The sequence below is a fragment of the Triplophysa rosa genome, linkage group LG1 (assembly GCF_024868665.1).
Source record: "Triplophysa rosa linkage group LG1, Trosa_1v2, whole genome shotgun sequence".
Taxonomy (NCBI): domain Eukaryota; kingdom Metazoa; phylum Chordata; class Actinopteri; order Cypriniformes; family Nemacheilidae; genus Triplophysa; species Triplophysa rosa.
In genome coordinates, this window is record NC_079890.1 from 37,921,453 (window position 1) to 37,948,945 (window position 27,493).

The following is a 27,493-nucleotide window of genomic DNA, read 5'->3' on the forward strand; positions in this document are numbered from 1 at the left end:
GATATAGTACAGTATGGATCAGGTAGTATACAGTATGAACGATATAGTACAGTATGGATCAGGTAGTATACAGTATGAATGATATAGTACAGTATGGATCAGGTAGTATACAGTATGAATGATATAGTACAGTATGGATCAGGTAGTATACAGTATGAATGATATAGTACAGTATGGATCAGGTAGTATACAGTATGAATGATATAGTACAGTATGGATCAGGTAGTATACAGTATGAATGATATAGTACAGTATGGATCAGGTAGTATACAGTATGAATGATATAGTACAGTATGGATCAGGTAGTATACAGTATGAATGATATAGTACAGTATGGATCAGGTAGTATACAGTATGAATGATATAGTACAGTATGGATCAGGTAGTATACAGTATGAATGATATAGTACAGTATGGATCAGGTAGTATACAGTATGAATGATATAGTACAGTATGGATCAGGTAGTATACAGTATGAATGATATAGTACAGTATGGATCAGGTAGTATACAGTATGAATGATATAGTACAGTATGGATCAGGTAGTATACAGTATGAATGATATAGTACAGTATGGATCAGGTAGTATACAGTATGAATGATATAGTACAGTATGGATCAGGTAGTATACAGTATGAATGATATAGTACAGTATGGATCAGGTAGTATACAGTATGAATGATATAGTACAGTATGGATCAGGTAGTATACAGTATGAATGATATAGTACAGTATGGATCAGGTAGTATACAGTATGAATGATATAGTACAGTATGGATCAGGTAGTATACAGTATGAATGATATAGTACAGTATGGATCAGGTAGTATACAGTATGAATGATATAGTACAGTATGGATCAGGTAGTATACAGTATGAATGATATAGTACAGTATGGATCAGGTAGTATACAGTATGAATGATATAGTACAGTATGGATCAGGTAGTATACAGTATGAATGATATAGTACAGTATGGATCAGGTAGTATACAGTATGAATGATATAGTACAGTATGGATCAAGTAGTATACAGTATGAATGATATAGTACAGTATGGATCAAGTAGTATACAGTATTAATGATATAGTACAGTATGAATAATGCAGTATACAGAATGAGTTTGATAGTGTACAGTGTGAGACCTTTGTTTCAGGTTTCAGATGAGACAATCAGTGACCCTGAATGTTTATGAATAATTTTGTCCGTGTGTTCAGGCTGAAGATGATGCGGCGGAGAAATCGCGCAGTAATGAGATGCTGTTAAAGGCAGTGAACACATATGGAGAAGCGGCAGAGCTCCCGGACACACCACATGACCTCATCAAAGCCACATTAAAGAGACGTGCCGACAGACAGCAGTTCTTAGGTACACACACACAGTTCCTCTGTCGGTCTGAATCATGTTGTTAGTCTGTGTGTGAGGTGTGATTTATATCCCTGAGCAGGTCGAACAAGAGGATCTCTGGCTACTTTGGAGAAGCTATCGCACATTTTTCCAGAAGACATAACTGTAAAGAATGACCTGGGGGTGGCATACCTGATTTTCGGGGACAACAAGAGTGCAAAGCGAGTTTACGAGGAGGTCAGATGCTCATCATACTTCCGTCTTTGTGAAGGCCGTGTGAGAGAGAGACTAATGTGTTTATGATTCCTCCTAAGGTTTTATCTGCTGCTCCACATGACGGATTTGCTAAAGTGCACTATGGCTTCATACTGAAATCCGAAAATAAGATTGAGGAGAGCATACCTTACCTGCGGGTAATGCTAACTCACAGTCTCGCACGCGTGCAGAGAACTCTAAACATTCTCACAGACATGTGCTTCTTCACAAATATGTGTTGTTTGTGTTTAGGAGGGTTTGGAATCTGGAGATCCAGGTACTGATGATGGAAGGTTTTACTTTCACCTGGGCGATGCGTTACAGCGGATGGGAGACAAGAGTGTAAGAACTCAAGATGATTCAGCTTTATATTGTGTTTGGATAAAGTCAGTGATTATTGGACGTGTGTGTTGGATGTAGGCGTATGACTGGTACGAGGCGGGCCATCGGCGGGGTCACTTCTCATCTGTATGGCAGAGGTCTCTGTATAATGTCCCAGGACTCCGTGCTCAGCCCTGGTGGACGGCTAAAGAGACTGGATACACAGATTTAGTCAAAGTAAGAACTTGTTTGTTGTTTGTTACTGGAATCATAAAACCATCTGGTCACCCCAACCAAATACACATCCAAAGAGTAAATCTAAATTTGAAGCACATCTGTAGTATAGTACATTCCAAATCATAGTTGTTCATTTGGGTTTCCAGACGTTGGAGCGTAACTGGATGACCATCAGAGATGAAGTTCTGTCAGTGTTAGACAGAAACAGCGGGCAATTCCAACCAGAAGATGAAAATCTGAGAGAGAAAGGAGACTGGGGACAGTTTACTCTCTGGCAGCAGGGTAATGTACTGCGTATAAACCAATCAGCAAGCAATGCATCTCGAAATGAAAATCGAATGTAAAAACATGAACAAATGAACTTTTATAGTTTTATGCACTTGGCATATGTTTTCATCTTTGCATCAGTAGTAGGCGAGCTCTGTCACATCCGAAGTAACGCACCTTTTTAAAGTCCCTGTGAACCGGAAGTTGCGTTTTACTTCCGTATTATGACGCATTTCCGATTGAAACGGTATCTCGAATGAGAAACATAGTGGGCGTGGCTTGCGTTTTTTTACTGCGTTTTTTTACTGCGAATTGATTGGATGTATAGAACCGCCGTTGCGTTGTGAAATAAAACTGGCAGCAGACTGACAGTTGAAGGGTAGGAGTTAAAGAATGCTCCGCCCAAGCCTTCTAACTTGCATCATTTAATATGGATAGTCACTAGAGGGCGGAAGTGCTTTTTCAGATTTTAACTGAAGATTATGAGGGCACACAAATTTTTAAAAGAGAATGACCCACATTGATAAGCTATCTACAATAAACGCTGCAATATTTTAAAAAAAAGGAATTCTCATTTTTTATTTCACTGGGACTTTAACTCTTTCTCAGGTCGAAAGGTTCCTTCTTCATGTGCGAGTGTCTCTAAAACCTGCGCTCTGCTGGAACGCTACCCAGAAGCCACCGGTTGCAAAAGAGGCCAGGTACTTTTTTGACCACGTGTCTGTGCACAAATGCAACTTTTACTTGCGTCTCACAGGTTGCACTTTTAATTTCACTTAAACTGTTTGCTTTAATACAACAAAGCTTGTGTTTCTCTTTCAGATAAAGTTCTCGGTGATGCAGCCTGGTACTCATGTTTGGCCTCACACTGGTCCCACTAACTGTCGACTGCGCATGCATCTCGGCCTCATCATCCCGAAAAAGGGATGCAGGATCCGCTGTACAAACCAAACCAGGTCGGTTTAAACACACATGGACACAAACTACATTGATTCTTGTTTTTTTTGACCTAGCAACGGCTTCAAAAAACAACTTTATTCAGCGTCTTGTTACTTGTACTTGGTACATATCAAACATATAGATTTGAAACAACTGTTCTAGTGTAGATAATAAGGATGTTTTTCCACACATTAACAAGTATTCTGTCATTTTCATTTGTCAATTGCAAAATTTTGCTACTTCAATGCAGAAGGTGTTACTGTGATTAATGTGTTTAATGTCTGTTTAGGGAATGGGAGGAGGGAAAAGTCTTAATATTCGACGACTCGTTCGAGCATGAGGTCTGGCAGGAGGCAGACAGCTACAGACTCATCTTCATCGTGGACGTCTGGCACCCCCAACTCACCCAAACACAGAGGCAGACTCTGTCACCCATATAGAGCAATCGTCCAATCACAAGAGACTTGAATGAGGTCAGCAGCCAATCAGATGACTGATATAGTGTCGTTACACATTTTTTGGACCACAACATCTAACTTTGCTGTCCTGTGGTACTGAACGTCAGGCAACATGAATGTATCCATTTAAAGGATGATTATCATAATCCTTTGATAGTTATGAATAATGCGAGTGATTTTTGAAGAACAATATACAGACTGATGCTGACAGGCTTTAAAAATGAACAGATCTGCACGCTTAGAGCTCGACGATGAAGTCTGAGGGATAAAGTACAATGGGACACGAGTTATGAGACCAGATAAGCAATCATTGGACATGAAGTCACAATCGTTAATTGTTACTGAAAAAGATGCTCGATGAGGTTACTGTTTGATAATTTCACAGATATCATGTGATTGAACACTACACTGTATCCTGTAGGTTAAACTGTGCGTTTTTGTGTAAGTTTGTATGTGCAAAGCCATGTAAACAAATCCTTCAAGTTGTGCCTTTTCCAATATTGGGCAGCCTACTACACTACTGTCATGTGTACATGTGTGAATCAAATACATGTCCAGGTCTTATTTTAATGAAGGGCATATTCAACCCCAGTTGTTGGTATTATAATGTAAAAAAAAGATACTATTTAAGTAGTATTCATACATCATGGAGGTATTTGTTGTTAATGTTAATGATTATTTGGGGGAAAAGCAAGACCTGGACATTCAGGAGATTCATTAAATAACATTTTGTAAACACTACATGGAAATTCAAGATGTGATTTTTGTATAAAATGAAAATGTTTACATAAATACTAGATGACAAAATGTTGTACTTTTGTGTCAATTTAATAAAACAAAATAAAAGTCCATCTTAAAAAGTTGATTGTATAGTGTCACAGGACAGTATATGCACTTTCATTCTTTAACTTAAATAAAAAAATGTATAATAATTACATTAAAATCACAGAGAATCTATTATTACAGTGCTTACTAAAGTAATAGACTAATCAAAAAAGTATTTCTGTTCAAATGAGCTTTCAGTTCCAGTGTATACAGGATTGTAGTTATAGATCAACGCCTTCTGTTCTTCCTCGGTGCTGCCAAAAGTATGAAGATTTTTCCTCGCTGTAAAAGGAACAGAATAAAGATTAGTCTGTAAAGGACATCTAATCCTTGTGCTACATTATTATAAAGTGACATAAACTATATGTGTTCAACATAAAGTGTAAACAAAGAGTAGTAGTGCTCCCAAATTAAGTGTGAAAGATGATGCAAATTTAATTCATCAAAATGAAATCAACCTTATTTTTAGGATCTTTTTAGGAAGTTGTGTTGCATTATTTTCATGACAAGATTTCAAGAAGAACATACTGTATATAGGCATATATTGTATGTGCACTTATATATTTGATTTAGATGAAAAACGATATAAATGCACACTGTACAAACAATACAGTACATGTATAATACTAATGGATGCTTGTCATGAAAGTAATTGACACACTGATGTGTCCGTTTTTGTCTTTTAAGGTGAAATACAGCCCTGATATTTCTGTGACACTCTGCATGTTTGTTGGTGGAGTATTAACCATACCTTCATTGACGAAAAACTGAGCGGTGTAGAAGGTGGTTTTAATGGCTGAAGGCGTGTGGGGAATATAGGGCCGTGTCCACTCAAAAGCGTTCTTCTCCGGGTGCCACTGGGTGCCATAGATGGGAAATTCATACGCTGTACGCATGCAGAGAAACATGGTACATGGTCATATTGCTCGTGCAAACAGAGGAACGTTTTAGACATCTTCTTACTGTACTGTAGTTGTCTGTTTAGCTCTGGCCATTTACCTTCAACTGTGGACACGAACTCATTTTGTCCATCTGTGTTGGTACTTAAAACTCTGTAGAACTTCTTCAGCCTCTCACTCTTGGTAAAGTTCTGAAATAAACGTTTGGAGATTTCATAAAGAAACGTGCCAAAAGCAAGTCATATAAATCAGTTCAGCGGTGTATTTTCAGTGATGTAACAGCAGTTGCAGTAATGTTTGCTGTAGTACCGCTGTAGTCAGACTCCACTGGTGCGAGTTTTCCGTGAGAGATTCAGACGCCAGTGATTTCATAAGATCATCAGGAAAGTCTTTGAAGAGTTGACTGTCTCTGGTTTCTAAACGACGACAATTCAAAACATATTTTAAGGAGATTTTAAGATCGAGATTTAACAGATAGAGTTGATTTACCGTCAGTGAAGTTGAGTGGCAGGGCAACACCGCTGGTGTTCGTGTGAGACAGTAATAACTGACTGCTGGTTAACAGTGTCAGCTGCTCAAATCCTAAACAGATTCCCAAAATAGGGAAATAATCACCCTTTGAGTTCGCCTGATAACAAACACAAATATGTTACGGGTAAATAATCTGTACAATTGCACAAAAGTAACAATTTTATGCCTTGCTTTTATGTCATAGACTCGTTTCAATGTGAAAAAGGAAATTAAAGGGCCCCCTCCAGCACCTTGCTTTAGCTCAACCAGACAGGAATCTCTGTCAAAACTACATACAACTTCTGAAACACATTATTAAAGTATTAAAAGATGTATCAGCTACTCAAATTGTAAACGGTTTCCACAAACAGGGGAATAATCAGCCGTAATTCTTCAGTATTGTTGCAAATGAACCTTGCAGTAAATGCACAGTCATGATGATGGCGTTTAAGTCACCAGATGGATCTGTGCACAAACCTCAAGAGCGAGTCTGTAGAAAAGAGCAGCTGCTCTGGAATAGCCGGACGTCTCTATACTGACTCCACCACCAGGAAACAAAACCCTGGAGAATGGGGGAGACATGACGTCACCGTTCCAGGAACATCATCACCTCCATAAATACAAGAGACTTCCAGATATTCGCTCACCCATTAATGGATTTAAAGAGACGTGTGTTTTCTTCATCAGACTTATTGATTCTATGAGACATTACAAAAATAAAGCTTACGTAAATTGATACAATTATTTAAAACACTGTTTTTTTCAATATTAATGAGCTAAAAACACTGCAACGTCATGCAGATAGGAACTCACATGACAGGCACCACTCGAGCGCCTGCAGACTCCAGAAACTTCACGTACGAGGCCGCAATATACGAGTTCCTGCCCGGCTGTGGATTATAAACCTCCTGCGCGAGAACACCTGCACACATTCACGCGATTAAATATGCGAATGATCTACAAACAGGCTAGCAAACACTGTTTTTATTAACTCACCAATTATTGGACGAGTATTTGTTTTTATTTCTGCTGTGAAATAACTGGCTGACAATACGGCATTGACAATGGTCAATACACACACGAAGTGGATAGAAGTCATGTTTTCGTGTGCCTGTCCGGTGTGTTCCTGGTTTGTGACGTCAGCACGTCATGTGATTGGCACGTGACCGACGCGCCTTCTGATAACTTCCATAGTTACTGTATCTTAGGTCTTTTCAAAGGATATATTTGCTTGCTCCCTGGCACATATTGTAATTTATTTTATTTTAATGTAATAACTATTCTAATTAAAAACAAATCTAACTCGTAAATGTAAACGTCTGCATCATTGCATCATATTTATTCATCGTATTTGAGATGTTCCTCATCTAAGGGCACACATTTTAATGTAATCGTTTTACGTCATATTAAAATTCAAAAATATATTTAATTAAAACATTTTTTTACCATGGCTTTATCATTTATATTTGCTATTTTGGCGAACACAATTAAATGTGTTACTTGTAAATAAATTGTACAATTGCAAAACGAATATTCTGTACAAAACCTTTTTGAAAACGTATTGTTTTTTGTAAAGTATGTCAAAAAGGTAAGAAAAAACATAAAATATTGTTCTATTCTAGGAAACCGGTCATTAATAAGATTAATTCATTTATTTCCCCATGATATCACGGTTTTGGCCATTTTATTCCGATCCTTCCTTGACGCAAACTACGCACGTTGCGTAGGGCCCCTGCACCACCAGGGGGCCTCCTTGAGTACCGAATGTAAACAAGACGCGGATTCAACTTTCTGCCTTCGGAGTGTTCTGTTACAAGCTTTAAAGGAATCATTTGAAAATTTCCTTTTTAATAATTAATTTATTTAATTACTGTGACATACTCTGTCATCATGCAGTGCGCGCAGGTGATGACATGCGCATAATGTGATGATGCGTCTTACATATGGCTTCAAAACGAAGCTATCCGTCTGTAGCGGAAAAAACTGCAACAACATGAAGCAAAAGAACAAGAACTAGAAGGCATGTGTTTTTGTACTATTTCAAAGTCTTATTTAGTTTTGTCAAATTATGGAAGTACATATTTACAAATTCAGTATTTGTCCACTTGCATACAGTTGGTTTGACTGGACGTTCGATAGTCGTGAATTTAGGGACCGTCTGCAAAGTTACATACACATTAATATTCTAACTTCAATAGCATTTACAGGGAATATCTTGGTCACAAAACCAGCTGTACAGTGTTCATGTGAGTCTCAGCTAATGCACACCATGTATTTCGTTTGCCCATGATAATATGTATTTTTTGTGTCTTTACATTTAGACAATAACTGATGTGTTTTGTTTTCGTATGCTTAGCTTTCTTGAGTAAACTATATTTATCATGTTTTATTTTTGTTAATCACTCATTTGATTAGTAAAAAGCTAGATGGTTCCAGAGCCATGAGTTACTTTAGGTAAAGGATTATTTACATGCGAATCAAAATGTGAATTTAATTTTATACCTAATTGATATATGACAAGGGCCCCTCACAAAGGTTTGCATAGGGCGCCCAGACGTCTATCTGCACTGATTGCAGTTCACTGTATTTACAACAAATTTGCTAAGTGCAACTTACCAATAAGAGGTCTACTATTTCTCTGATGCTGTGGAGGCAAAACATCCATTATGATCAAAGTCAGTCCTTCTGCTGCACACTGTAGTGATGTACAGTATACTCGTATGTCTCCTTTAAGTTCCTTATAATGATTTAAAACATATAAATACTCACTACCCGCTTGACTGTATATCTGCGCTGCAAGGTCTGTTTGACTCTTTGGGCTACGTTACCCCACATTATAAATTAAACTATTGGTTTCGTTTAGATTACATGCACCCAGTCTCTAAGCTAAATGAATAGAAAGTTTATACATTCCTTTTTATTTATTTCCTTGTTACTTGATGTGCAACAGGTCTTTCTTGCCTGACCTGTATCCAGTGATGTATAAAGTACCTAAAAGTAATACTTGAGTAAAAGTACAAATATCTTGCCAGAAAATTACTTTGGTAGAAGTGAAAGTAACCTTTTAGAATATGACTTGAGTAAAAGTCTTATGCCCGGTTTCACAGACAAGGTTTAAGAATAGTCCCAGACTAAAATGTATGTTTGACCTGTCTAAACTGAACAAACTGCCCTGACATATCTGAAAATATGTCAGTGACATTGTTTTGTCTCAAGATGCAAACCAGTAATGTTTTTTTCTGCAGCATTTTTATAAAAGTGCCTTAAATATCCTAATTTAACTAAGGTCTAGTCCTGGCTTAAGCTAAGCCTTGTCTGTCATAAAGATAAAACATGGTGCTTACATAGAACTAATAACTTAAGTAAAAAATTAAGGTATACTTAAGGACACACTTAAGGGAAAATTACACTTAAGGTGCTTATGCAACCGGGCCCTGGACTTTTTTTGCTCTCCTGGCGTCTTTCGTCGCTAACCAACCATGGGCCACAATAGCCGTTGAGACGAGGAGGTATAAACAAAGGATATATGGATTATATGCACCGAAAATACCTTACAATACTACTAGATTTAGTTATGCAGTGATCATCTGTCTCCATTCTCATTGAGCTTGCTTGGTTGGTTGGTTCTTGTCACATGACCTTGTGGCTTTCTGAAATATTGAGATTTTTTCATCTCGATGCGAGCATGCGCATGCGCGTCGCCCCCTGCCGCGCGTCATTTAAAATAACGAATATGCGCGTGGAAAAGACGCGAAATGTGAATCGGGCCTAAGAGAACAACTTGGAACAAAATCAGAACAAATCTGTCTGGCCCTTACTTCTTTCTTTCCTTGCATTTCCCTCACAGTAACAACGCAGTCATTGATCATTCATTGAAACTGAAAAAAATGCTGTTCATCTTTAAAAGCAGCAGCACATTAAAACCTTGTGTTGAAATTGATCGCGGAGAGCACCTTTTTGCACTTGCACTTGCACATTGAGCTTTAACCAATGATTAGTTCAGCATTGTCATGCACCGGATCGCCGACTTGTCTCTTTCAGTTTTGTGTCTATGCTTTTATTTTGTAGTAACGAACATGCTTAGGGGAAATGTATCAGAGTAAAAGTAAAAGTCTGCAGAAATATGAAGACTCAAGTAAAGTACAGATACTACCAAAAAATACTTAAGTACTGTACGTAAGTATTTTTACTTCGTTACATTACAACAATGCCTGTTTCTCAGAATATTCCTAAATTGAAGATCCTGGAGAATTTTTACACAAACAAGATTCCTACACTCCACGCGTTGTTAAATAGTGGACATATTGACATAACATACATTTCTAATTCTTAAAGCTTTGGTGAAAAAAAGATTCTAAAAGATTCGTTTTGACAAACACATAGATGTGTAATGTGTGAATAAATGGCATTAGCCATTACTTCTGTACTCTTCTTTTTATATAATTTCTGTTTAATTCAATGTTTTTTCCTTTTAAAATTTTAGTGACATGCCCAAACTGTCGGCAAAAAAATTCGCGAACGAATGAATGAACGCACGCATAAACGTAACTTGAAACAACCAGACCATGAAAGTTTATTGAAAATATTTCATATTCTGAGTCGTGTCATATGATAGGCTTTAAATTCATACGGCGCTTCGCAGACCAATCGGCGTATGACATCAGAGTAGCGCGAGAGCGAGTCAAAAGCTGACTCCTTTTGAGTAGCCCTAGCGATATTTTGATGTCACACACCGATCGGTCTGCGCAGCGCTGCATGAAGTCGATGACGGTGTAGATCCGCCGTCTCACTTCCGTGTTTACAATCTGCAGACGCGACAGAAGCTCATGGCTTTCATCCGGAGGAAGCAGCGTGTCAAAGAAAGGTATTTTATCGCACTTTAATGTCTGAATGGACATTTTGCGAAGATTTTGAACGAATGTTGTAGTGGACGCTTCTGAATGTCTTGATGTGTTCTCTCATGACCGTCCGGCCTCAGCTCTCTGACTTCAGGCGCATCGTGGTGTCACTTTACCTCATCCGCTGCATGGGCCAGTATAAATAAACACATTTAAAACAATTTTATTAGCAACGCGTCGCGTTTCTAACGCTCGCAAAGCGCGATTTTTTGTTGAGGTTAAGACGTTTGTTGTTCAGTTAAAAGTTGGTTAAAGAGACAAATATCCTAAAGGAGATTCTTAACAAAGCAAATATCTAAAGGTTTCTAATGTCTTTTGTCGTGTCGCGTCGCGCCCGGACTTTAGAGAACGTTATAAATTACAAATAACACCGTTAAGGAGTTACAAGACGCTTAAACCCCTCAGGGATTTTCTGTCAATTCCATTATTATTTAACGTTTTGTCCACACTGGATGCGGCGCGGCGCGACAAACCCATTGAGAAAAGCATCGCGTCCGGTGTGGACACGGTGTAACGTAACGTTTCTTGTGTCATCAAGGTGTTTGTATTACAAAACATAAGTAATGCTCTCTTTGATTAACTGTTTGCTAAACGTTTTTTATATGTGAAACACCCTATTCTTTGAGCTGCCGACATGTGACCTGCGTCAACAACAATGTTTTTTTACTGCCTTAGTTCTCGTATAAGTTCTAACTTGTTTAATTCTTTCGTTTTCTCAATTCCTTCATGTTAAAATGTATTTTTAGTGACAGACTTGACGTTTTGATTTCTTAATTCACGGCTGCTTTAAATATTCGGAGTTCTGATGATTTGACCCAATATAACCAGATAACTGTCCTGTATTTTCTTGTGTTCAAGTCTATCATAGTCAGAAATGTAAATAAGACTGTCCTGTTGAAAAAAAACAGCATATGCTGGTTTGGTATGTTTTGATGCTGGTTTGTGCTGGTTTAAGATGGTCATGTGCTGGTCCGTAGCTGGTTTAAACTGGTCAAACCAGCATCAAAACATACCCAACCCAGCATATGCTGTTTTTTTCAACAGGGTGGCATTGCATTTTAAATAATTATAAGAATTGTATTAGTAATCTTTTGTCATTACAGTGTTTTGTCTAGAGTACAGAGAGCCATCCGATTCATGTGTAAATCCATTTAATAATTCAATAATAATTATAGGTTTCATGCATACTGATCCTCATAATCTCTTTTTGTGATTATGTTCAGGTTTTCCCTGCTGTTGCTGGATCTAGAGGAACATTATTTTGAACAACACACCGCATATAATCTGACCGGCAGAAGTCCAGAGGCGAACAGGTGACTAACTGAAATAATGTTGAATAAATCATGAGAGAAATGTGAGAGGGTCACAGACAGGCCTGTCACTTTTTTACTGTGCTTTCTGTCATCTGGTCATACCATCACTGTGTTTCTTTATATTCAGACGCAGTAGAGGCTCATTAAAGATCTGCTCCAAATCAGTCATATACGAGCCGGATGATGCTCTTGAGCCTATTTTAAAGGTGTCCTAATTTTCTCATTCTGCTCTGATGATTATGCTTTATTTATTTATTTATTGCAAAAAGCGCTATATCAATAAACTTGACTTGACTTGATGCTTTCTGTAAGGTTTATAACGTCATCATTGTGCTTTTAAATCCAGATTCCTCTAAAAGACTGCAGAGGAATAGAGGCGGAGGAGGAAACAGACAACAATCCATTTATAGAGTAACGCTTCTTTAATATTTCTCTGTAGCGATGCCTTCAAGTTTAAGCGCTCGGTTTTTATCGCAGGTTTCGTTTGCAAATATTTTCTCTTTTTCACATCCTTCTCTGGTTTGTTTGCAGAAGTAAACCTGCTCGTATTCTTATCGAAACCAAACAGGTGAGCGTGTCCACAAGAGCCTGTAATTTCTGTCCTCTTGCTGCGTTTGCTCGTTTAATAATAATAGTAATAATAATAATAATACATTATTTAATTCAATCATTTCTCTTGTACCATCAGATTTATCACATTAAAGAAGGAAATGTGGTTGCTCCACATAAATATGAGAGGGTCTGTCAGGAGTTATTAATACACATATAATATCAGATATTGCTTTCTGCTGTTCTTATAGAGGCCTGGCAAAATAATATTTCCAATATTTTCGTTTTAGGGAGATAAAAAGATTATATTCCAACTGGAAGTGTCCAGTAAAACAGAAGACGTTGTTCAAATCTTACTGCAGGTTGGTTTTCGTTTCAGTTTTTGTTTTGTGAGCGTTTAATTGTACGTCTGCTGAAATGAATAACTCTGCTGTTGTTGCAGTTATACAGAGCATCATGTCTGGATAATTTGGGTGACCAGACGGCTATGGTCAGTAAATTAACACATTCGTTGTAACCGAAAAAGGTATGGTCTGCGATCGTTGCTTTACTGATTCAGTACATCTGAACGTTCTTTTGCAGATCGCTGCAATCCTGCAGTCCAGGTTGGCAAGAACATGCCTTGATAAAAACAGGTAATAAGAACCGACATCGGTAATATTATGATGTACTGTACGATTGTGTAAATTGGTTGGTCGTCGATCAGCTGGTAGTGTTTTAAAGCGTTCGACTCGGCGTAAAGTCCAATTCATTTTTCAAAACGCATTATGTTTGTGGCGAAACAGAAGTGCTGACTGATGTGTGTGCGTGCGTGTAGTTTTCAGCAGGTGTTTGAGCAGCCACACATGGAGTGTGTAGCCGAGATGGTTTCACCGCTGGTGACCAACGCCGGTCACGTCTGTATCACAGATCACAATCTATACTTCCAGCCTCTGAACGGATACCCCGTGAGTTCACGTATCAAGTTTTCTACCAAATTTTTTCTTGCGAACGTGGCACGTGCATCATCTTCTGTTCTCATGTGCTTCTGAAAGGATTCAGTGGTGCTGATCGAGTTACATCGAATAAAACGCATCTATAAACGAAGGCACGGGCTGAGGCCTCTGGTGAGTGAAATGTAATAATCCAGTGTGTCTGGTGTTCATATATATTCGATATCTGTTTGCAGAGACATTCTTGTATGCTTTGAAGTGTCTGTGTTGTGTGTGTTCAGGGTCTGGAGGTGTTCTGCACGGAGAACGATCTGTGCTCGGATATCTACCTGAAGTTTTACAACACTAAAGACAGGGATGAGCTTTACTACTACATCGCAACCTTCCTTGGTAGGCGTCGCAATGATTTCAAACTCCCCGAAGTTGATACGGTGCATTAGAGTGATGTGTGTCGTGTGTGCGGTGTAGAGAATCACATGACGGAGCACACGGCCGAGAGCTACATGCTGCAGTGGCAGAGAGGTCTGATCTCCAACTATCAGTATCTTCTTCATCTCAATAACTTGGCGGACCGCAGTGTGAACGATCTTTCCCAGTATCCCGTGTTTCCGTGGGTCTTGAGCGACTACAGCAGCGCACATCTCGGTCAGTCTCTCTCTGTCCTCTGTCAATCGCAGGTTTGAGGCGTAACGTCAGACAGTGAGAGATATCCGTTTCCTCTTTCAGACTTGCTGAATGCTGCTTCGTTTCGAGATCTCGGGAAACCGATCGGAGCTCTGAACACAGAGAGGCTGGAGAGATTACTGGTGAGAAGTGACAGACAATCGTCATACGCTCTACGTAATCGAATGCACGTCTTCAGAAGTGCTGACTGTTCCTGTGTGTGTGCTTCAGGAACGTTACGGAGACATGCCCGATCCGAAATTCGTGTACGGCAGTCATTACTCTTCACCTGGATATGTGCTGTTCTACCTCGTAAGAGTCGGTGAGTCATTCACATCAAGAATGATAATAGCTATCACAACTATAACAATACTGAGGAACGATATTGTTGGGATCATTTTCGGAGCGATTCCAAAATCCATATGAATTTAAAGGTTCACACATTTAAAGTTTCTGCCAATCTTATATTCCTTTTGAATACCTATAGAGAAGTATTGCATACTAGTTTGATCAAAGACAGCTACAGCTGTACGATTATTTCCGAAAATCAGTTTCAAACGATCTGCAAATCCAACCTATCCAAACCTATACGAACCCTAGGGGGGTGATCCGAGCACAGAAATACTACGTGATACTTGTTTTTTGACAAGTTGACCATGTTAAGCATGAGAAGACAGCATGTTTTTTACATGTTAATGAAGTCAGAATGCATGAAACACCGTTCCGAGTTATTACGAGTTATCGCTGTTTGTACTGTTATACAGCAGGTGGCGCTGTTAAACACCTTTGGAAAATGTACAGAATCTCTGAACCAAGAACGTATATATTTGATCTGTTTTTAATCATTGTTCTGAGTCTAATCTGGGCGGAGTCTTTGACAAAAAATGTTAATTATCTCAGCTGTTTAATCAAAGTGATGCAATTTTGAAGAAACCTTCCCACATCTACAGCAGAGACTCGGTTCTTTCATTTGATATGTAAGGGATAATGTACAGGCAGCCGGTTGTTATTTCTGCGATAACAACCGGCTGCCTGTACATTATCCCGCTTATTACACGGCTACTTGCCACATGAGAAAAAAACTGGATATAAAATGTGAATTTGAAATATTTTATTAGCTCATTTTTACCGAATGCAGACCTTCCGCGAGGAAAAGCCGTTTAGTTTCGGTTTTAAAGTAAGAAACGACGTTCAAACGTCACAAACTGGCAAATTGGTTTAATCATTTGTAAGTATAATGTCATATATGTTATTAAAAGATATATTTATAATTCATTTTTGTGTAATATTAAACTGCCCCTCTCAAAATGATTTGCAGCATCCGGGTTACAGGGTGTTTTGAGCGGTTGTTATTTGAAAAGAACAACCCTTGGAATGTTGCGACTGGCCAATCAGAATCAAGCATTCAAATAAGCCGTGTAATAAATTGTTTGTCCATATATTCGTTACAGAAAATGTACTGTGAGCCATCAAAGTCCAGTGAAACTGTTAAAAAATGCTGGCAACTTTTTATTTTAAAAGGCTGGCGGGGAAAGAGTTAAAATGCGAAACTGTAGTACGTGATCTTAGAATAAATAATGCTATCAGCTGTTTGTGTGAATGCCAATATCATCTCTTTGTCTCTCTCTGTCTGTCATTCTCTAAATAGTTCATTGTTATTTGCATCATAGAGTTTATAATAAATGATAAACATTTAAAAACAAATTCACTTTCTATGCGTTCTTAGAACCATCACCATCTGTCATATTTTTGTGTTAAACAGGGCAGGTTGTTGTGTTTCTCACTTCATGTTTTAGTAAAACGGCAACTTCTTAAACTACGTTAATTTTTTTTAGTTAATTTTTTTTGCACAATGTAAAATGATATATAAATATATTTGAGTACAACAATACTGTGCAGGGAGAGGCAAAAAAAACCCCCAAAGGCTTATCTAAAGCCTCCGCCTAAGTAAACAAAATTAAAATAAAATTAAGCCTAATTACATAATATAATTATATCAAAACCCCAAAACAATATACACCAGGAAACAAAACAAACAAAAAAACACCCAGAATGTACAAAACTAAAAAACAATTTTACAAAACATACATAAATGACCCTTTAAACATTTTACTCACTTAATACCAAAACCCCCCAAAACAATATGCACCAGAAATCAAACAAAAAACAAAAGATTATCCTTTAAATATGTTTAGTAACGTGATAAAGAAAAACATTTTTTAGCCAAATGGGATAAACCATTCCATAATTTAATACCCATAAATCTAATAGAGTATTGTCCTCTACAAGTAGCATATTTAGGAATATGAAAATCTGAAAATTGACAAGTAAAATGACCGTGAACCTGTGAGTTTACTTACAAATAAATCTTAAATTGTTCAGGAATATTTCCTTGACTTGAATATATCTTATAAATGAAAATGCATGTTTGATAAACATTAATATCATACATTGTAAGAACCTGAAGTTTCTGAAATAGAGGAGCAGATGAGGCATATGCATTTGAATGGGTTGCCATCCTAACAAAACGTTTCTGAAAAATGAAAAGTTTTCCAAGAATAGAAGGGAAAGTACTTGCCCAAACTATGTTACAATAAGATAGATATGGATAAATTAAACTATAATAAAGTGTAAGAAGACACTCTGTAGTAACTAGGTTCCTAACCCTCCCTATTATACCTTTGGATTTATTTATTTTTCTGCTCACATAATCTATATGTTCCTTCCAACTCAACCTCTCATCAACAAAAACTCCCAGGAATTTTGTGGATGACGCTTGAGGCACCTCGATAGACTCACTTGTAATTTTAGATCAATCTTTAGAGTATATTTTTTTTCCACAAAAAATAATAAAATTAGATTTTTTTATATTTAATGATAATTTATTTAAATTAAACCAATTAGCATAAGCAATTAAACCATCATTTGCATTCTCAATCAATTTATAAAAATCTGAGTGAGAAACAATTAAGGGTTGTATTATCTGCAAACATTATTGGAGTAAGAATATTTGAGACATTCGATAAATCATTTGTATATAAAAGAAATAATAAGGGTCCAAGTATGGACCCCTGAGGAACCCCACAGTACAACGTTGCATTGCTAGAGTAGCAACCCTTAAAACAAAGAAACTGTTTCCTATTAAAGATGTAATTTTGCAACCATTTGTATGAAATATCATGAAAACCATATTTATACAACTTGTCCAGTAAAATGTAATGATTGACTGTATCAAAATCTTTTGACAGATCAATAAAAATACCACAAGTAAACTCATTGTTTTCAAGGGCACATGTCAACTTGTCAACAAGGTGGAGCACAGCCATATATGTAGAATAATTTTTACGAAATCCATACTGATGTTTGTACAGAATAGAATTGGAATTTAAATGAGGAAGAATCTGCTTATATACAAATTTTTCTAAGATCTTTGAGAAACAAGGCAAAATAGATATAGGTCTTATTAAATGATTGAGGATCATCTGCTTTAAATAATGGAATAACCTTAGCTAATTTTAAATCCACTGGAACTAGGCCTGTTTTCAGAGAGAGAGAAAAAATATGAGCAAGTGGCTGCAATATTGAATCTTTGATCTGTTTAACAATGGATACAGAAATATTGTAATGACCGGCAGAAGATTTATTTAATTCATCAATTATTTCACTTATTTCTTGAGAGTCCGGTGGCTTGAAAATAGAAACAATAGAAAAAGTTCCTGATATGTAATTCAGAGGTTCACCATGTCCAGATGAAATATTATTAGCTAAATTGCGTCCAATATTAATGAAAAAATTGTAAAATTTTTGGGCTATGTCAAATGGATTGTTAACAGAGGTAACTCTGAAATAGTCTTCTCTCTTTGCAACAACTGATTTATTACTTTCCATGTAGTTTTAATGTCATTACAAACGTTGGTTTGTAATAGGGTTTAGTGCCTTAATAGCTTCATAGTCTTTCCACGTGTGTAATACAAATCCTTTCTCTTCAGCTCCAGAACACATGCTGTGTCTGCAGAACGGACGCTTCGATCACGCCGACAGAATGTTTAACAGGTATTTAAACACACACACACACACACACACACACACACACACACACACACACACACAAAAGTTCTTGTTAAATATGTTTGCGTACGTCTTTGTTCATTTGTACGTGCAGCGTTGGAGAAACCTGGAAGAACTGTTTAGAGGGCGGCACCGATTTTAAAGAGGTGAGAAACTTTCAGTAATTCAGTTGTGCAGTTAGTGAGTAGCTCTGAATCTGTGGCATTGAAACATTGTGATTTGTGCTCGTGTTTGTTGGTCAGCTGATTCCTGAGTTTTACGGGAGTGACAGCAGCTTTCTGAAGAATCTGCTGAGCTTGAATCTGGGCCGACGGCAGGGAGGAGGTCGAGTTGGAGATGTTGAACTTCCACCGTGGGCGTCAGGTGCACCTTTTCTGTGTTTCTCATCTTTAGTTTCATCCTTTGTGAATTTAGAAAGATATCTGCTATTAGAATATTTATAATATATTCGCAATTCCTTTCAAACCTGTTTTAATGAATGATTATTTTAAACTAGGTTTTATACGGTATTCTTTTATTTTATCACTCTGAATTAATATGAATAAATATATGAGAATGTGAAGCTGACGTCACGCCCTATGTTGCATGTTGCAGTGGCGCCGCCATCTTGGGAGGATCATACTCCGCCGCTGTTATTGTTTTGATTTGTACCGTTACTTGTTTTGATTTGTACCGTTACTTGTTTTGTTTGATCTATGGAGAAATGGGAAGTGGAAGAACAAGGGGCTTTTCCTGAACGACTGCGTAATGCTATTGCAGTTTTTAACACAGCAAGACCGACCTACCATAGTTATATAAGAAAAACGAAACACTGCATTGAACGCACTAGCAGCGATCCTCCCAAGATGGCGCAACAATCAACTCGGCGTGACATCGATTAACAAGCTCTATATTGTCAAATGGAAAAGTAATGAAGAAATATTATTTGAATGATTTTAATAACAGTTTTGCTTATGAATGTATGAATTAACTTGAACATCTTCTTTTAACACTTTGATTTGTATTTCCCTCTCTGTGACGCAACGTGTGCCTGCGCATGCGCAGATGCAGATGACTTCCTGCAGAAACTGAATGCAGCGCTGGAGAGTCAGTACGTGTCTGAACACCTTCACGAGTGGATCGATCTGATCTTTGGCTACAAGCAGAGAGGAAGTGAAGCTGTGGCGGCCCACAACGGTAGAACACACCGAGAACATTCACTACAGCCAATCACAAAGCTGCATTAGTAATTCAAAGGGATTCATTTCGTTGTCATTCACTTAGTTCCATGATATGATTTAAAATATCATTTTGATTAAGGATCACTTAAAATAAATGAAACGCTCAATGTAACTGCATGCAAATATAATGATGTCTGCTGTATTTCAGTTTTCCATCCGTTAACATATGAGGGAGGAGTTGACTGTGATAGGTAAATTTCTCATCAAATTCAATGATATCTCTACTGAATGGCTCATCTTTAAGTTTATGAATCCGGTTTTGTGTGTGTATGTGTTTTATACTGTATGTGTCAGTGTACATTGTTTAGTGTGTGTGTGTGTGTTTCTGCAGCATCGAGGACCCAGATCAGAAGATCGCCATGTTAACTCAGATTTTGGAGTTTGGACAGACGCCGCGGCAGCTCTTCACCACTCCTCATCCTCAGAGGATCACGCAACGCTTTCACAACCTGTCAGCGACCTCCAGCCTCAGCAGCAGTGAGTTTTCACCAGGTATTCTTCAAATGTCACATGATCCTCAGAATTCATCGATTCCATTGGTTCTTGTATGTCTGCGGACCAACGTCACACCGGACGCTGCATGTGTAATGCTGCTGAATGAGTTTTTCATCTGATGTTTATACCAGGTGTACATTGTGCCAGGAACACACAATGCACCTCATTCGTGAAACGTCCGTAGATATATAAATAAATATATAAGTCCGCGCAATTTGCGTGTAAGACACACCCTTCTCAGGTTCCCGAAAACCTTTCTCCGGATTCACAAATACTTCGTAAAGGTCAGATTTGATAGTAAAATGTGTGTGTGTTAATGAATTCCAATTAGCGCCTGAGAATGCTTTGGAGGCTCTGCGCATTAGAATAATTCTGGAGATGTGTTGGTTGCTGTGATTTAGAATATCCGCATCAGTTACCCTACTTGTTACTAGTATCTTATTTTAATGAATATTACTTAATATGAAAATGCAGTAACATTAATATTAACTTCTCCATTGTTGTGTGTGATGGTTGGTCAATATACTGTAGTGTTTGTCCTGCCTCTTCTCCGCTGGGATTGGACGGCTGTGTTTAAAAAAGGACAGTGACGAGCTCTGCGTTTTACCCAAAGTTAAAAAGTAAAAAATGATCAAAGACAGGGCAAAAGAACTCGTGAAATATCATTACGATACATAGTGCATCAAAACGCAGTGTCGTCAGTTGGTGTAAAAGAATACAGAACGTTACGTGCGGTTTTACGCACTATTTACACGTGGTATAATGGAGCAGGTGTACATTTCTTTCGTACCAACTAACATTTTGAAAATACGAACATTTTCATGAATCTGAACTTTTACATCAAAACGACTTTACGAACGATTTACACAAAAAAATGGTTCTGCTCGTGTTTCATGAATGAGACCCAATGTGTGTATTTTCCTGGTGTCACGTGATGGATGATGGACGATGATGACGTTAATGTTTTGTTCAGTGTCACCCAGCATGGAGTCATTTGAGGACCTGACGGAGGAGAGTAAGAAAATGGCCTGGAGTAACATGAACAAACTCACACTGCAGTCCTGTCACAAACTACACAAAGAGTGAGCGTCTGTGTGTATTTACTGTAAGTGTGGAAGAGAGCTGTTGAGTTTGACCTTTGACCCTTCTGTCCGTTGCTTTGTATGTGTGCAGGGCATTAACAGGCATTGCTATGACCCTCAGTGGAGAGTGGATCTTCTCAACATCTCAAGGTTAGTTAGTTTTCTTAAACGCATACCTGTAAATACTACATTCAGAAAAGCTGGAAATATTTTTGAAATGGTCTCTTAATATTTAACGCGGCTGTATGTTGTGTAGTTGTGTTTGGTTTGTAAACTGAAGCTCGACACAAATACACAAACGGGCGTGATATTTCACTTATTTCACCGGAAGTTCGGTCGTGATTTTATTTCATTTTACAAATACTGCAAATCATTTCACGTCTGTTTAACATTCTCTCTCAGTTTAAATAAGAACCTTTTCGTAGAGTTGTATTCTGACCTTTTTTATAATACGACTCTTTTATTTACATCACCTCTCGCATACATCTCTATATAGACTCTACACTGAAGATGTTCTCCAAAGATGGTGTCTTGCACAGAAGTGTGTCATTTTCCAACATGGTAATGATTCTAACGTATACGAAACACATTAGCATAAAACGTAACGCATAAAGATCCTTTAACTGAGATCCCTTATCCCTTCAAGGCTCTGTCCTCCTGTCTGATGTTGCCCGAGGATCAGATCGTCGTCTGCTCTTCATGGGACAATAACGTGTAAGACGCTCACCTCCATCGCTCTCGTGTGACCTCATGAAGCCTTTCTTTAACACCCGTGCTGTTTCCTGCAGGTATTTTTACTCCATAGCGTTTGGAAGACGACAGGACACATTAATGGGTCACGACGATGCGATCAGTCACATGTGCTGGAGGAATGATCGACTTTACACGGCATCGTGGGATTCCACAGTGAAGGTATTTCTGCTTTCGTCATTGACATGAAGTCGCAGACATATAAGACACATATGAAACATGCGACGTTGTCTCTGTTTTTTTGTGTCTGCTCAGATCTGGAAGTGTGTAGCTGCAGATGTTTCCAGTAATAAAAGGACTCAGTTTGATTTCTTGGCTGAATATGAGCATGAGGCTGGGGTCAGTGCCGAGCGTCCGCACGCACACGTGTGCTTTGCAACTTCATTCATTGAGACTTTCCGTGAATATCGTCCAAAACATGGAACACAAGTTTTTGAAGAATCTCATTTTGATAATTGAGTAGAGGCTAGCTGTTGAACAACATGAAAACTTGTTCATTTGTGGTTAATAAACGTACATTACTCGCAGGTTAACGACATTAACTATTAACAGTTTGTGTAAAATTAAAAAAAAAACGTAATATTTATCTATTTGCAGTGCTGGAACATATTGTTCATGATGGTGTTTTAATGGCTTGCTTGTGTGTGTTTATACACTCAGGTTAATACATTAGACCTCAGTCCCGCCGGCACGCTCTTGGCGACGGGCACTAGGGAAGGAATCCTCACCGTTTGGGACGTCAGCAGCCCTCTGCCCCTCCATCAGCTCACCTGCCATTCTGGAAACATCCATCAGGTGGCCTTCAGCCCCGGTGAGTGACCGTCACGCTTGTGTTTGCATACGAGCAATTCCAGCGTAATAGATGTGACAAAAATGCTCAGAGAATGTATTTGTTACCGATATATTGAACCATCTTGTTTATATCTGACTGAACCCTTGTTAGTTGAGTCTAAACATCAGATAAATATCAGTCTATGAACAAATTTTCTGCGTCATGGATGTGACAAAAAAGGACATGGTTTTTGGGAGACGGCATTTAAATGCACAAACCTGAAGCAATGATACCCAATAAATGGAGAAGGGATGCCTCTTCATTGAACATAAAATAATCACTTTATTTTAATTCTCATGTGTCCATTCATGAGGAATATGTACCGTCACGGATGTGATACTCCTGAAAATGGGACTTACCTGACTATGAAAAATCATGCACTAAAAATAAAACAAATGCTTTAAAAACTTGAAGAGAGACCCCACATGGGTATTAGAAACACCAAATGTGGATCTGTGCTGTTAGCATTGTAAAAAAACGTTGCCCATATGAAAAGATGAAATAGATGGAGACGTGTGCTAAGTGTGCATTGTGTGTGCGTGCGTGCGTGCGTGCGTGCGTGCGTGTGCGTGTGTGTGTTCAGACAGTCGACACATTCTGAGTGTTGGTGAGGACTCGTGTTTGGCCGTTACAGATGTACAGACAGGGATGCTCATTTCTACCGTGCAGGCGGAAGAAGAACAGAGGTGAGACGAGCATGTGTGTGCTGTGTTCATAAGTACATGCATGTTCATGTGAACACGTGTGTGTTTAGCTGTCTGTACTCTCTTCAGGTGTTTTCTGTGGGACGGCAGCACTGTGTTGACCGGAGGACTGTCAGGAAACCTGACTGTGTGGAACCTTCTGAACAGTAAAGTCATTCAGAAGATCCCAGCTCACTCGGGTAAACAAACACACACATTTAACACCATTTTATGTTTTTAATGCACTTTTTTATAGTTGTTCTTCCAATTATTTTTCATGATTTTTTTATTAATAGGGCTTCACGATATATGATAACTTGCTAAATAAAGCCATATGTGTTATGATAATGTTTTAAGTTTGTCAAATCTATGAGTATTAAGGATGCACAATAGATTATCGTCCATCGTGGTATCGGGCGATAAATGGTCATTTTCAATGTTAACAGTATCTGCTGATAATAAAATGTAAGGCCGATATATTATAGCCGATAAATCATAAATCATTTCCTCTGTTTAAACCACTTCAGCTGCACGCTGCTCGCAGTTAAAATACAGTACAGTGCTAACTTTCTTTGTGATCATTCGCTTACTGCTATTAGCAAAACATTGTTGATGTAGTTACAGTATGTAGATAATCATGAATGTGTAAATATAGGAACAAATGCATATTGTTTGAATCAGATTGCTGTCTGAATGCTTTCTGTCTTGAGACCTGTGAGACGTTTCTGGGTTGCTCTGGAAAGACATTTATAATTTGTTTATTAAATAAACATTATACCAGAAAAGTTAAAAGAATGTTTAATTAGCGTAAAGTAGGCTTGGTACATGATTTTCAGGGAAAAAAGAGAACTAATGGTTACTTTCAAACAAAGGCATCCGTCAGCTTTTTGCCTTTTGTTTCAGTCTCAGAAAATTCATATTAATATTTATATATTGTATATCATCCATTATACCACGGGGCTGTTGAATGCTTCAATCTGATTGGTTGACAAACGTTATATGGGTATGGATTAACTTTCAGTAAATGCACACCTATGAAGGTGTTCCAGGTCTGCTGACCGCATTACAGTTTCATATCACTTCGCCAAGTTTAAACAACAGAAAGGTTATAGTGCAGCCTACTGGACATCACCGCACACAGCACCCTGCTCTTGATCTGAGCTTTATCATGTCAGACTTTACTGTTAATGGAAATGCGTGCACAGTTTCGTTTCAAAAACAAATATAGAAATACGTATACTGAAATCGCATAAATAAAAGAACTAAATAGAAAAACAAAATGCATTAATAAACCCTGATAGCCTGCTGGTTCGTTTTCCTCTTCATGCTGCTTACAACTGATAACAAATAGACCTAGGCCTACTCTTTCAGAAGTTTGCGTGCGTCTCGCTCTCTCACGCACACACGTAGCAGTGGCTCAAGCTTCCGAGTCCGACGCTTGAAATGAGATGCGCAAGAAAGTAGTCCTATTATCAACAGCATTTTAAATCTTTTCTACTCTTTCTAAAAAAAACTAACTTAGCTCTGTATACTGTGGTAGGCTTTGTGAGACCAGTTTTATTGCACTTATGCTTTTTGTTGTCCTCAATTTGTTCCAATTTCTTCTATTGTTAACCCTATTTGTAAGTCGCTTTGGATAAAAGCGTCTTCTAAATGTAAATGTAATATATCGGTTATCGGCTTTCGATGTTAAAGAGTTATCGTATCGGCCAAAATTCACATATCGGTGCATCCCTTATTAGTATTTAGTGTTTTATTTGTATATTTTTAATAATAAAAAATAAAGCAAATACATGGTTTTATATTTTTGCATACACTTATGTTAACAAATACAAGCTTATTGTAAAGTATTACTGATCTTATTTTTAAAAGCATAAGCATCATAATTATTGTTGCCCAGCAGGAGCGTAGAAACCATCAAAACAGACTTTAAAAGTGTCCAAATTCATCCCCTAATCCTTTTTGGAAACGAGGCCTCATTGGCAACCTTTTTACAAACTGTGTGAACAGCTTTTAAGAAACGCCCAAAACATCTACGCTATAATTACATTTTTTCACTTTTATATGTTTTTTTGCCAAGCAGTTGTTTCCTCACTTTTGTACTTTTGTCAGACAGTGTTCGTTTTGTCTAACAGCTGTAGCAAAGCAGTGAAACCTTGATCCCATGATCTCTGCATTATTCTAATGTTCACCGTCATCATTTTTGTGTGCAGGTGCAGTTACGTGTATGTGGATGAATGAGCAGTGTAGTACCATCATCACAGGTGGAGAAGACAGACAGACCATGCTGTGGAAACCCCAGTATTAACACACACATTATACTCTTTGAGAAACAGCCCTACAGAGTGCAGTTTATTTCATCGCTGTCTTTTCATGGGTCAGTTTTAATCTGTGGAGAAGTTCTCTATAATATCCACTTTTGGTCAAGTTTATTTATAACAGATTTATGACAAAGGTACCTGCGTTTTAAAAGACACGAAGCCCTAAAACAGTGAACAGGGCCAGAATTCTTACACATCGGACGACATTTTTATTAACATTTTACTTTATTTTTAGATCTACTGAGTGAGCTCTGTGTAATGGCTGCTGTTGTCCATCCTATTTCCATTCATTTATTTTCCTCCGATTCGTCACAGTATAAAAACACATGTATCAGATATAATATGTACGCAACTCTGATATAAGTACAAACAAACAATTCATTTAATGCTTCAAAGGCAGTCGCTTCACAGTTGTTATTATAATCACAAAAAGATAAATAATCAACGGTAGTTTATCGCACGAGCTTACATGCATTTTAAGAGTTAACACCTTCATTAGAGGTGACTGAGCAATCTGGTTTTCTGTAATATTAATATCACTGACGCTTGCAGGTCAATATTACAGTAACACTGCTGTTTTTCTTTATGAGTTTTGTTTGTTTGTTTGTTTATACGTAAAACGTCAGTTGAACATTAATGCACATGGCATTCTGAATCTGTCAGTAAGTGGCTCAAATGGGCTTACAACCAAATTTTGCAGAATTATTTTCTAGTTTGATGGTTTTATGTCATGTACAATCGGTGCCGTTTTCAGCCATAAACATTTGATGGGAGTTTTTAATGTGCCTTTGTTTTCAATCATTTGAGAATTGATTTTAATGCCTGCTCTTGAACTACATTCAGCCATAAAACTTACAGAATACATGCGTATACCCAACCGATTATGTACTGTATGAGAACATTATGAGAGATTGAACAATTCTGTAACATAAGGTGTACACAGACAATATCAGCTTGGCATGTTGTAGGTGCATTTCTGTATATAGGAATAATTTTATATTCACACATTATTTATGAATGAATGCCTTGAGAAATCGCTCTTCAGTGAAGAGCGGTTGTGTTATTATGTGTGTTATTCATGAAACATGTTCAAACATAAGGTTAATAGTACGATTATGCAAAATTCTGTCAATGGTCACACGCCACGATAAGGCATGTCTCCATACAGTTTGGGAGTTTTTCGCTGAAAAAGAACCATTTTCCGTTCTCTGTGTCTAGTTAATTTGTCACTCCTGTTTCTTTTTGAAGCCTCTTGGAAGAAAAGCCGGACTTCTGTAAAAGGTTTGCAAATGCACAATTGTTATACGTGTAAGTTAGATTGACCTGTGATGTCTGTTAAAAGTTCTGTTTTTTCTTGTATTAAATAATTACATAACAAAGACATTTTTGTCTGTATTTCTATTCTCTTAACAACTTTCTGTGAATTCAACAGAAATTCATTTAGGTAGAATTCAACACACCTTACAAGGGGTTAAATGCAAATGAGGTTTAAAGGAAAAGTTCACCCACAAAATCAATGTCACCCTCTTCAAAATCCGTACAGACGGTTTCATTTTAACGACATAAACAAACGTTACTGCGCATGCGCGCTTTTGTGAACCCCCAAATTGACTTCCGGTAAACATTCACCAA

At 37.8% G+C, this 27,493-nt stretch overlaps 3 protein-coding genes across 7 annotated transcripts in view; 2 read left to right on the forward strand and 1 right to left on the reverse strand.

The window, feature by feature from the left end:
* Nucleotides 1-3,816, forward strand: part of unm_hu7910 (un-named hu7910) — a 20,972-nt gene extending 17,156 nt beyond the window's left edge. The window contains 9 exon segments of the mRNA XM_057328041.1: nucleotides 1,215-1,365; nucleotides 1,445-1,581; nucleotides 1,659-1,757; nucleotides 1,852-1,941; nucleotides 2,020-2,157; nucleotides 2,304-2,439; nucleotides 3,034-3,125; nucleotides 3,247-3,380; nucleotides 3,653-3,816. Of these exon segments, the coding sequence (XP_057184024.1) occupies nucleotides 1,215-1,365; nucleotides 1,445-1,581; nucleotides 1,659-1,757; nucleotides 1,852-1,941; nucleotides 2,020-2,157; nucleotides 2,304-2,439; nucleotides 3,034-3,125; nucleotides 3,247-3,380; nucleotides 3,653-3,803 (1,128 nt within the window). The 3' untranslated portion in view covers nucleotides 3,804-3,816.
* Nucleotides 3,817-4,802: 986 nt separating this feature from the next.
* Nucleotides 4,803-8,943, reverse strand: ggh (gamma-glutamyl hydrolase (conjugase, folylpolygammaglutamyl hydrolase)). Of its 3 annotated transcripts, none has more exons than XM_057331150.1 (10): nucleotides 8,825-8,943; nucleotides 8,672-8,699; nucleotides 6,869-6,977; nucleotides 6,703-6,753; nucleotides 6,533-6,617; nucleotides 6,035-6,173; nucleotides 5,855-5,961; nucleotides 5,646-5,736; nucleotides 5,398-5,532; nucleotides 4,803-4,928 (listed from the first exon to the last, which is right to left on the reverse strand). In XM_057331150.1, exons 1-10 carry the CDS (start codon nucleotides 8,888-8,890, stop codon nucleotides 4,807-4,809), a joined length of 933 nt encoding a protein of 310 aa, XP_057187133.1. In that variant the 5' UTR covers nucleotides 8,891-8,943; the 3' UTR covers nucleotides 4,803-4,806. The 3 variants fall into 3 exon arrangements, with proteins under 3 accessions (XP_057187133.1, XP_057187141.1, XP_057187127.1); XM_057331158.1 differs by having other exon boundaries at nucleotides 8,828-8,922; XM_057331144.1 differs by lacking the exons at nucleotides 8,672-8,699; nucleotides 8,825-8,943 and adding an exon at nucleotides 7,052-7,358.
* Nucleotides 8,944-10,832: 1,889 nt separating this feature from the next.
* nsmaf (neutral sphingomyelinase (N-SMase) activation associated factor) lies at nucleotides 10,833-27,237 on the forward strand. Of its 3 annotated transcripts, none has more exons than XM_057339958.1 (31): nucleotides 10,833-10,919; nucleotides 12,177-12,266; nucleotides 12,394-12,472; nucleotides 12,613-12,677; nucleotides 12,798-12,834; nucleotides 12,955-13,005; nucleotides 13,106-13,177; nucleotides 13,258-13,305; nucleotides 13,398-13,450; nucleotides 13,633-13,762; nucleotides 13,850-13,921; nucleotides 14,029-14,137; nucleotides 14,216-14,392; nucleotides 14,474-14,553; nucleotides 14,642-14,732; nucleotides 18,400-18,463; nucleotides 18,573-18,624; nucleotides 18,721-18,841; nucleotides 19,523-19,654; nucleotides 19,847-19,889; nucleotides 20,030-20,190; nucleotides 21,167-21,275; nucleotides 21,367-21,425; nucleotides 21,772-21,836; nucleotides 21,922-21,989; nucleotides 22,064-22,187; nucleotides 22,281-22,364; nucleotides 22,686-22,836; nucleotides 23,441-23,543; nucleotides 23,631-23,740; nucleotides 25,754-27,237. In XM_057339958.1, exons 1-31 carry the CDS (start codon nucleotides 10,882-10,884, stop codon nucleotides 25,846-25,848), a joined length of 2,733 nt encoding a protein of 910 aa, XP_057195941.1. In that variant the 5' UTR covers nucleotides 10,833-10,881; the 3' UTR covers nucleotides 25,849-27,237. The 3 variants fall into 3 exon arrangements, 2 of the variants coding, with proteins under 2 accessions (XP_057195941.1, XP_057195950.1); XM_057339967.1 differs by having other exon boundaries at nucleotides 20,030-20,175; XR_008963361.1 differs by lacking the exon at nucleotides 25,754-27,237 and having other exon boundaries at nucleotides 23,445-23,543.
* Nucleotides 27,238-27,493: the final 256 nt, after the last annotated feature.